The following is an 11,784-nucleotide window of genomic DNA, read 5'->3' as shown; positions in this document are numbered from 1 at the left end:
TTCAACACCTTATCACCCACAAACAAGTGGCCAAGCAGAAGTATCAAATAGAGAGGTCAAGCAAATCTTGGAGAAGACCGTGGGGCCTAACCGGAAGGATTGGAGCATGCGTTTAGACGATGCACTATGGGCATATCGCACTGCCTACAAAACACCCCTAGGGATGTCTCCATTTCGGCTAGTTTATGGAAAACCTTGTCACTTACCCGTGGAGCTAGAGCATAAGGCACATTGGGCCATCAAAACGTTCAATTTGGACTTAGATGCTGCTGGAATGCATCGGAAGCTCCAATTGAATGAGCTTGAGGAACTAAGGAATGAAGCCTATGAGAATGCCTGCATTTACAAGGAAAAGACGAAGGCGTTTCATGACAAGATGATTAGGGGCAAAACCTTCACAATTGGGCAGAAAGTTTTACTTTTTAATTCTCGTTTACGTTTATTTCCCGGAAAGTTACGTTCTAAATGGATTGGACCTTTTGTTGTTACTAATGTTTTTCCACATGGTGCAGTTCAAGTCCAAAGCTTAAGGAATGGGGTGGAATTCAAGGTCAACGGACATAGATTGAAGCCATACTATGAGAATGTCGTGGGGCAGGTTGTGGAGGAGATCTCACTCCATGCCGTGGGCACCAATGGTGCCTGAACGTGTTCTTCGTCCGGCTGCAAGACGTTAAAGAAAGCGCTACTTGGGAGGCAACCCATGCCATTCAACAAAGGAAGACCTAGAAAGCACTCCAATTCCAGATTTGCGTTCCTAAACCCTTCTCTTTGTTGATTCTTTCTAATCTGCCTATTTAGTTGTTTTACTTGCTGTTTGTGTGTTTCTTTGTGTGATTCTATGCTTAAAACATTGAGGACAATGTTTGATTTAAGTGTGGGGGGGTAACTAAGTGTTTTTCATGCAAATTCGTGGGATTTTATCACCCATTATTTCAAAACTTGTTCCTTGCTGTTTTTAAGTGTTTTTAAGCAGTTTTGGTGTGTTTTAGTATGGTTTGAAGTAAAAATCCGAAAATCAAAGAAAAATTTGGAAAATTTGTGTTAAAAACCCAAAAAGAGTTGTTTTTGTGTGTTTGTTTGTGTCTTAGGGTACCTTCCAACACAATGATGAGGATTTGGTTTTTAAATACATGGCTGTTAAAGAGAGTGATTAACATGGATGAAAGTTTGATTTACTCTATGTTTATGCTTGGTTGTGGTTATAACTTATGAATTCACATGCAATCATAAAAGAAAAAAATCAGTTTTTGTAACATGCTTGAAGGAAGGAACTCAAATTAACGCTACAACCTTGTGAGACTTGAACCTAAATGTTTATTTGGAGAGTTAAAATCTGTGCATTCTTTGTTTTCTAAAATCGTTGCATGATCTCATTATTCTTTGCTTGGTTGCTACTTAGAAGGCGTTTCATCATTTAGTTCCAAACACTAGAAGTCATGCCCATTTCATTCAAAGCATGGTATTGATTAGCATAACACATATTCAAGATGAAGTTGTGTAGTGACCACCACTTTAGCCAAAAAGCCGTGTGCCCTACTCCATTATATGTTTAGGTGTTAACCCCATTGAGCCTTGTTTAGCCTTTTCTTTGTTAACCCACATTACCCTCACCTAGCCTAGATTAGGACTATCCATACCCTCGTTCTTAAAAGTATAGTAAGCATGATTCAAATGGAATTCCTTTATGGCAGAAACCAAGTGTGGGGGAAGTTTTTATTTTGAGAATTATGTGCCATAAGCACGGGTAGAAAGAAAAGAAAAGAAAAATTCGTGAAAAAAAAAAGTATGAAAAGAGTTGAACAACATGAGAAAAAGAGTTCCAAGGTGTTGTTTGTTGAAGAAAGGGTTCAAAAAGTTGAATTCGGCCCCAAGAAGTTGTTTAAAGTCTTCCCCTTGTGTTTTTAAGTTAATTTCTGCAAACTAAGTGAATTCTAAGTCTTAATTTCATTACTTTGCTTACTAATGCTTGAAGAACGTTTGTTTTCCCTATCCTTTCTTTGTTAACCAATACCCCAAGCCCCGTTGCAACCCTTAAACTTCTATCTTGAGTGTTATGTGTTTCAATTTGTTGAGTTTGAATTTGGTATGACCATATGGTGTCACTGGTTCTCGCGACTAAGTAGTAGCATTCCATTCATGAGATCATATACATGTCATTGACATAATTCCAGAAAATGCTTTCCTTGTTATAACAAATGTGAGTGTTCGTCTACATGTTTACATCAATCTTCTCACATATACCTAGTGTAGGGAGTGTAGTTAGAAAATCTGAGTGAAAACAGAGAGTATATCCGGTAAGGAATTGAGGGAATTCTCTAAGGCATGCTACTGCATTCAAAATGTGGTTTTAATTGATTAAATGCGAGCTAGTGAATTGTGACTATGATTAAGTATGCTCGAGGGTAAGGATTGCTTAAATCTATGTGAGTGGTCATCTTTGACATGTCATGTTTCATTGGAAATCCCTGAGACGAATGTTGGAAGGTTTAGATTATATGTTTTGTTTCTTTTGTTTGTTTGTTTGCTCGAGGACTAGCAAAAGATAAGTGTGGGGGAATTTGATAGGAGCATATTTAGGCGACTTAACTAGCTTATTCTTGTGCATTTATGCTATTATTTCTTAGTTAATGTCGCATTACAACTCAATTTCGTGTGTTTGTAGGACCTATGGGGTAAAGTATCAAGAAAGGGCATTTTGGTGCATTTTGGAGCAATTTTGGACACTATGTGGATAGCTTACATTTGGGCTAACATGGATGGACGAATTTTGACTTCAAGAGGCTAGAAATGTGATAAGAAGAGGAAGGAATAAGCTTGTCACTAGCCGTCCTACCTTGTCTCCTAGCCGTCCTAGCTTGTCACTAGCCGTCCTACCTTGTCTCCTAGCCGTCCTACCTTGTCTCCTAGCCGTCCTACCTTGTCTCCTAGCCGTCCTAACTTGTCACTAGCCGTCCTACCTTGTCTCTTAGCCGTCCTACCTTGTCTCCTAGCCGTCCTAACTTGTCACTAGCCATCCTACCTTGTCTCCTAGCGGTCCTAGCTTGTCACTAGCCGTCCTACCTTGTCTCCTAGCCGTCCTACCTTGTCTCCTAGCCGTCCTAGCTTGTCACTAGCCGTCCTACCTTGTCTCCTACCTTGTCCAAGCTACACACTTGAATCCCTTAAGTGTTTCATGTATATATATCCTTGTAATCCTGAAAGGGGATCACTCATTCACCCAATTTTCGTCCATTCATCTAGCCACACCATTCTACACATCCTAAAATCCTAGAAACACAATTCCAGCCAACACTACACCTTGCCGTGCCTATCCTCCATCCAATTCCATAATCCCTGATCCTAAAACACATCCCAACCATCCCATCCACCTTTGTGCCATAGCAAGGAGAAAGAAGGAAGGACTCTTGGATGCTCAAGCTTCGTCGTTGGTGCATTCTAGGTGTAATTCGTTTTATGATTTCAATGTTTAATTTATTTTCCTTTCATTTTGCTATGAACATGAGTGGCTAAACCCCTATTGGTTAGGGGTGATTTCGAAGCCATAACTATGTGTGCAAGTTGATTTGATAAATTCCAGTTATGAGTTCTTGAATTGTAAATGCAATTGGCTTAACTATGCGAGTAATAACGTATTTGTGTTTGTTAATTAGGGGTCGACACTTAATTGGCTTGCATGAATATGATGCTAGAATATAAGTTTGTTTCACATAATTGTCACACACTTATATTCACAAGTAGTGAAGGTTGCTAGTCACAATCGCGTTAAGTTCAATTCCTAGCATAAGTGTCATGATGTCATAGTCACAAGTGCTTTGTCAATGCTTATAGTTTTCATTGAACGTAATGATCTTTGATTGTATCTTTATTATGATGTCATGTAAGGAACTTTTGAAGAATGCTTTGGGTTGTCGTATGATGTCATCCAATTCAATAACACAAGGAAAACTTGAGAATTAACTAGTGATGTCATGGTTAATTTGGGGCATTGTCATTCATAATTCTATGAAGGAATAACTGGAAATCGAGTCATTTGCATACTTGTCATGTGTGGAGAAAGAACCCCTAACTAGTCCATCATCCATTAAAAACCCCAAAAACGTTTCAAAATCAGTTTTACTTTGCAATCTATTTTCTCAACTTTAATTTCGTCCAAATCAAATCCCCCTTTACTTTGAAGTCTCAATTTAGTTAGAAATTGTTTTGGTTCATGTTTTTAAGTGTTTTGAGTCAAGTTTTCAACCAATTTCGTCCAAATTAGTGTAGGTGCTCAAAACTGCCCAGAAAGTGGTTTAGGCAGTTTTGAGTCTTCTAGTTGTTGTTTTGAGTTTTTGTTTTGTTTTAGTGTTTTAACTTTGGTTTTTCATTCTTTGAGTCCAAGTTAGTGTTTTTAACTTTGTTTTGGAGTTCTTAGGTCAGTTTTCAAGAGTTTAGCAATCCCTCCTAATCCCCGGTTTTGAACGATCCCTACTTACATACTTTGCTACAATTGTCAGAAGAGGGTTTAATTTGTGTGCTTAATATATTTCGCATCACATATACACAAGAATAACTTAAAGAGTTAAAAGACGATGGGTGAAATGCAGTATATATGCATTTAGACAGGTGAAAGTCATTGGAGAATTAAAGACAATGGGTGAAAGGCATTGTAGAAAATTCAATCTGCAAGTCTGCCCTCCCCATATGAACTTCAAGAGCATAAGAAAGTTAAAGAACTAAAATTCAAAGAAGATTAAGAAAAAAAATTGAAAGGTTGTGTAGTGTCCAACTAGGGCCTGCATAAAACCACATTACCAATTTAAGACAAAACTGAAAGGCATTTATGCATTCAAACTAGTACAAATTGCAAGAATGAAAATTCAAGTAAGACTAAGACTCTCTAACTCATGATGGCATTAAAAAAAAAAAAAACAATGGTATTTTAGAATTATTAGGATTTCCAAATGAAATTAAATCATACTTAAGAACGCGACTTCACCTTCACCTCTTTTCGTAGCCATTGACGTGGTTTTATAGGTTTAGTTTCAGTCTTTCAAGCTTTTTTTTATTTCCCCTATAAAATCTAATTTTAGTTAAACCTAAATTATACTAGATGTCCATTGAATAAGATGTAATTTGGATTGAAATGACGAATTTGACCCTTCATGTGATAGTCATGTGAGCTTATTTAATGGAAGACTAATGGAAATTTGAATTTGGACATTAGTTGCTAACAAAGCCCACCATGAGGGTTTAATTAAAAGTTGCTTCACCACGAAGGTCACATGGAAAGTGACGTGTCACTACAAGGATCACAAAAAAAAATTTAGCCTTTTTAAAATGGGTTAAGGGTTCCAATTTCCTCACATTGCACCTTGAGTTTTGAATTGTATTAATTTACACATTTTCTCTTTGAACGTCTAACAATCCATTAAATTGATGAAGTTACCCCATATAAAAGTCTAAAACTTTCTAGTTTATCAACTTAAAAATTCTCATACAATCAATCAGATCCGTCTCACCATCACCATCTCCTGCTCCAAACCCTTATCTTCCTTATCTGAAAACCCAACCCCATCCTCCACACTCCAAAACCCAACCCCATCCAAAAGATGTCGTCACATGAAGTTCGTCACAGAGTTCAATCCTCCAACCCCTTGCTCGGAATCAATTGGAGCTCGCAGGCCCACTAATCTTTCGACAACGCTGGTCCCACAACAACTCAAATGGACCCTCCACTTCGAAGGTGTCAACAACCATCATAGAGCTGAGCTTCTGCACAAGAAAGCCCAAATGGGTCCTGGGTTTCCTAAACTTCTTCCAGGAAGAGACGTCGTCACAAAACTAGATGCCAATGTGGATCTTCCCGAATCTAACCCAGAACTCGTACCACTAGGTGCTCCCGAATCAGACCCCTACCCACATCCAGCCTGGAGTCCCTAACGTCCTGCAAATCCCCCTTGTGCTTGGCTGATATTTGCTTCAGAACATCCTTCAAAATTCATAAAAAATGGAAAAAAAAAATTCACAAAAAATGGAATAAAAAAAAAGAAATTAAAAATCACAGAGGTAGAGAGAGATGAGGTCGAGAAGGAGAGCGAGAATACCTGCAAGATTTGGGTGTCATCGTGTAGAAAATAAGAATTGAAAGTGAGAATTAATTGAAGTGGGACCTGGAGGTTGAGGAAGGGGACGGTGGCCGTCGTAGTGGGAATTGGAGAATTAATTGAATTTAGGGTTGCGTGTGTGGAGATGAGAGAAAGGAGGCAAGGTTAGGACTTGGGAAGACATAGGAGACGATCCAGAAAAAATAAATAAATTTAAAAAAAAAAAAATTAATGAACAGGTGGCCCGTTATTGACACACGACATCCAATCATTGTTCATGTGGGTGTCACGTCACCAGTTAACGGCTAATTTAACAACAATCTTAATAGATGTATATATGAAAATGTCTCATAATTATGACTTTAGGTATTAGACTGGGATGAAAAAAAACTTCATGTATCAAATATTGAAAACTAAGAAATTTCAGGATAGTAAACTGAGATTAACCCTATCCTTTAACTATATTGTTTTGTCACTAAACTACCACATGGTATGCATAAGGTTTCATTATTATTTTAATTTAGATCTGTGGATACAAATTTTGTACACAGCTGATTTGACAAAATTTCAACTACAAGAAAACAAATTACAATAGCCTAATTGACGGACACCTTTAAAGGGGAAAGGTGTCCTCCAAAGGGTCTCCGATGCCTAAGTCAGAAAAGCAGTAGAGAGAAGAAAACTTGAGAGAGTTTTGAGTAGTAAGTGGTGTTACCATTGCCTTTTATGGAAGACTGGCAATCGTATCACTACATATGTGAACAAAAAACTAACAATTGTAGTGTTTCATTAACAATAACTACAATGTTTACGGTCACATAGTTGGAAAACAAAAAAAAAAAACACATTCAAATCATATACCTACAAAATGTACAAGTAAGCAGAAACATACACAATAGAGGAAACTGCATGACAATATCTTTCCTGCATAATTCGAAACCTAGGTTAACCACCAAGATCCCACAACTTTATTGTTGACATTCCCTTTTCTTACTTTCTTCATCCAACTTGTACATAAAAGAGATTGTCTTAAGTAAGATAATTGTGCCAGCGCAAATGCCTTAAGTAAGATAATTGTGCATGTCGTCAACATGTAGTGTGCATGAATTAAAATGCAAAACTCTAGATTGAAACCCAAATTGAAACCCAAAAATCTAAAATAAAAAAAAAACCCATAAACAAATAAAGATTTCCAGAACACATTTCGAGCCGTCCCTTCCCCATCCCTCTTTTGTTTGACTTCCAATCTCTGCAAATCCAAAAGACTTAAGTGAACAAACATGTAATTAGTTTTAGAAATGGAGACAATGACTGAGTTAGAGAGAGAAAGAGATGAGAAAGTGTCACATCCCGGCCTGGGGTCTACCACATCCCGGGCCCACTCCACCACCATAGTATGATATTGTCCACTTTGGGCCCCAACCACGCCCTCACGGTTTTGTTTCTAGGAACTCACACGAGAACTTTCCAGTGGGTCACCTATCATGGGATTGCTCTGGCGCGCTACTCGCTTAACTTCGGAGTTCCAATAGAACTCGAAGCCAGCGAGCTCCTAAAAAGTCTTATGCTAAGTAGGGATGGGAATATACATATAAGGATCACTCCCCTATAATCCACCCCACTTAGGGGCCCAACATCCTCATTGGCACACCACAGCCAAGGTTAGGCTCTTATACCAAATTGTCACATCACGGCCCGGGGTCCACCACATCCCAAGCTTGCTCCACCACCGTAGCACAATATTCTCCGTTTTGGGCCCCGACCACACCCTCGCGGTTTTGTTTATGGAAACTCATACGAGAACTTCCCAGTGGATCACCCATCATGGGATTGTTTTCGCACGCTACTCGCTAAACTTCGAAGTTCCGATGGAACCCGAAGCCAGTGAGCTCCCAAAAGGTCTCGTGCTATGTAGGGATAAGAATATACATATAAGGATCACTCCCCTGGGTGATGTGGGATCTTACAGAAAAAGAGACGTACCTGATGGCAATGGAAATATGGCTACCGAAGCTTCATTGGCCGAAAAGAATGGAACTTTTCGGACAAAACGCAAAATTTGATACAAAAATCATATCTTTGAGGATGAAGTATTGATGCAAACGAGAAACCCTCACTTCGAAGCTTCACTCTCGACTTCCCTCTATTCGAAATCGAAGCTCAAAGATCTGAGCTCAGCCTAGAAACCTAGAGCTCACAGAGTTCTCTTGGCATCCTCTCTTCCAAATGACAAAAATAATGAAATGAGCTAAGAGTTTTTAGTATTTATATGTGGGCCTTTTAATAATTTCAATTTTGTGCATGGCTTGTGTATGACCGGTTTGTTTTATTTCGTCCCAAGATTAAGAAATTGTCACAATTTGGGGTGTTTTCCAAAAAAAAAAAATTGCCCTTAGATTAGTTAAAATTCGATATTTGTGTCTTAAATCAATTAAACCAAATTAATCTAACAGTAATCAATGTGGGGTGAGCATCACCACCCCCTTTTAGTGGTGTGAGCAAAGTTGTACTATAATTTTCTTTTTGATATATGGATGACTAAATGGTCTTCAAATTGAATGAAAATTAGATGACATTTAAACGGTGACTAAAAGAATAAACAAATGATATGTATTCGATTAAATGATGTCATATAAAGAAGGGGGGGCTTTAAAAGATTATATCTGCAGACTTTTATGGAATTTAATTTATTGTGATATTCCTAATTGTGGATTTATTAGCAAAAGTTATCTTTTATAATGAAAGAAATTAAACTAAATATATAAAAAAAAAAAAAAAAATTAAAGTAGCTCAAAAGGGCCCAAAATGGTTACCCCACACTTGCCCAATATGAAAGACACCCCAGCATAGTTGGAAAAAAAAAAATTAATAAATATAAGCGTATATGGAGTCGAACCCGTGCATAATTAAATGGGAGTACCAATAATTGACAACTCCGCTAAGACAACATTGGCAATTATGTTCACACTTTGTAGTAACTTATAAAAGTAATAAAATTCAAAGGCTCCTAAAAAACGAGGGGCTTGTGTGGTCTCACACCTCGCACCCCCTCAGAGCCGGCCCTGTCTCCAATCTTTGAATTATGTCATTTGTTTCACTAGTACTCCTTTTCGTTAACTCTATCAACTTTCTGTTAAGTTAAAGGATAAAAGAAGAATTTTATCCAAAAAAAAAAAACTTTTTAAGAGAAAGACTCGGCTCCTCAAAGATTGAGAAGGAACTCCTCTTTAAAATACCTTGTCACCTATTTAAAGAACTTCATGCTTATGATTGGAACTCCTTAAAGATTGACTAAACCATCTTAATTTTAATTAATATTTTGCATAGATGATCTTTACATAGTGATTTATAATATGAACAGTTCCAGTCACAAGCACAAAATTCTGTGGATAAACCATGAAGTATTTTGAGGAGGAACTCCTCATTAACCTTAAGGAGCCTAGCTCTTCTCTTTTGAAATAAATTAGATTGTTTTCTGTCTGAAAAAGATCACTATACCCTTCAATTTGACGAAAAGAAAATAGATTTGACCGAAGAACCATTCATGCAACACATAGTTAAGTTGGAGAATGGGAGAAACTAATATGAGAGTTCATGGATGAAATTAAACATGGGATATAGTTCAAGGACCTTCACTACCAAGCACCCTTCTTTTTATCATACAGGGATACAAAGTTCTTATAGAGTTAAACTGTCCCTCAAAGGCGTAGCACTTAACAAATTTTCTCTCAATATTTTTGTACATGGCTATTATTCAGAAAGATTCGTTTTTTACATGGGCACTCTCTGAAGTTTACTTGAGTATGTTACATGCTCTCATGGTTAAGAGTACTAGTCTTCAAAATTCTTATGGGAATAGCTCTTTCCTTTTGTCATGCATAGAAGGACATAAGCTTCTCGCTTAAATTCTCACGCTCTAATCTGTATGTTCTGTCCACCTGTATATAATACATGTAGAAGAATTAATAAATATGGATTGTTATATAGAAATTAGATCCGAATCGAAGTAAGTAAACTCGTGGCAATACAAAGCATACCTGAAGATGTAAATTATAGAAAACCCTGCCTCCATAGGACTCAAAGAAAGAAGCATTTTCTAGTTGAAGCCCCTCTTCCTCCAGATGTTGTAAGATCTCAAATAATAGATTGTTGTGGGTCTTAAAGGTAGATATTTGAATTGCTACTTCTCTATCGTTAAGACGGTAGGTTGAAACTGCAGATTGTGAACTCCGAGCTGTGCTCTTTATTTTTTTCTCCTTATGCATTGCATCTTCTTGCTTAGAAGCTCTTGATAAGAGTTCTTCCCTCTTTCGGTTCAGTCCCTCCACTTGCTTTTGGAGCTCCGGTATGTATTTCAGTGCATGCGAAATTGTATTCGGAATGCTTAGTTTTTTCTGTAATGGATCAGATGAAGTTTTCAAAACTTTGAGTACATGGGATATCCATAATTTGTGTCGATTATTGAACTTTACTAAAACTGTTAAACTTTCTCTCTACTTGTCTAGACAGTTACACATTGTCACAAATGTTGATAACAATATATCAATTCGGACTATTATATGGTAAAAGTTAGTTTCAATCTATACATACTCCAAATTAGTAGTATGACAAATAAATAACATGTTAAGTCTCTTCAGAGATGTAACATTACCAAACTAATATTTGAAATTATTAAGAGAATTCATTTTGGTACATACCGTTTGATCTGCAGGAAGGAGTGAACGCAATGAGGCATACAAGTTATTGATTTTCTTGCGACGATCACGCTCACTAGCATTATGGTTAAGTTTCTTTGCCATGGGACAAACGCTGGAGTAGTCGCCGGTGACAGTTATGGATGGTGTGGAACGATCAAGGTCAACTTTTGGGTGATGAGATGGAAGTAAATGAAGGAATGAGTCTGCAGTTTGATCATCATTAGTCGTAGTAATGTCCTTGCTGTAGAAGTAGTTGTGGTTCTCATGGCTAATAGAATCTTGATCTAAGGACCATCCAATGGTTGAAAACAAAGGAGGAGACAAGGCTAACATCTTGAACTGGTTAGTTTGGTGCTGCGCTGATGCCAATTAAATTTGCGTAGAAAGTGAGATGGGCATGTCAAGTATATATACAAATAGCCATCATATTTTAGGATTGATCACAACATTTGTTATTAAAATGTAGGACGGTTAGTGTTCTTAATTGGTTAATTAAATAGTAATACTGATTTGTCTTTAAAGAAAGAAATATGCATATTACAATGAGATGACTGAGAAAATGACTTGTCAACTTCAACTGCGTGTGTGGGCATGTGTCTTCTGTTTGAAAAGAGATCTATGTGGCTTAATTAAACATGCATGATTAATTAGGTAAAGGATCTACTATGCCAAAATATTTGCACCACTATGTATTCAAACCCCGTCGATTCCCTACCTAATCTAACAAATTTATCGTTTAAGGAAAAAAAAAATACCAAACTATGGTGAGAATGTTAATTAGGGTTTTGGAAAAGTAACTAACATTTAAATGTTTATTATGGTTTGGAAAAGCGATTAGAAACATTTGGAACCCTATCCCTAAAACAAAATGTTGAAAGAAAAATACTTGAATCCACCTCATGAGTTGTATCACCTTTTTCACTCCTTACAGCTACGTATTTTCATATTAAAAATTTCTTAAGTAAAACCATTTGTCTTTTTAACTTCATTTAAAGATCATC

General features: G+C 37.2%; 1 protein-coding gene across 1 annotated transcript; it reads right to left on the bottom strand.

Annotated features, from left to right (window-relative positions):
* Positions 1–9,683: 9,683 nt before the first annotated feature.
* On the bottom strand, positions 9,684–11,230 carry LOC103931761 (transcription factor ORG2). The gene is made up of 3 exons (XM_009341287.3): positions 10,784–11,230; positions 10,124–10,480; positions 9,684–10,024 (listed from the first exon to the last, which is right to left on the bottom strand). The coding sequence occupies exons 1-3, from the start codon at positions 11,114–11,116 to the stop codon at positions 9,959–9,961; spliced, it is 756 nt and encodes a 251-aa protein (XP_009339562.1). The 5' UTR covers positions 11,117–11,230; the 3' UTR covers positions 9,684–9,958.
* Positions 11,231–11,784: the final 554 nt, after the last annotated feature.

Source organism: the organism of the source record quoted next, unplaced genomic scaffold, assembly GCF_019419815.1.
Source record: "Pyrus x bretschneideri cultivar Hongxiangsu unplaced genomic scaffold, Pyrus_bretschneideri_v1 Contig9, whole genome shotgun sequence".
In the NCBI taxonomy this organism is placed as follows: Eukaryota; Viridiplantae; Streptophyta; class Magnoliopsida; order Rosales; family Rosaceae; genus Pyrus; species Pyrus x bretschneideri.
Note: the sequence above shows the minus strand (reverse complement) of the source record. Positions and strands in the feature narration are given on the sequence as shown.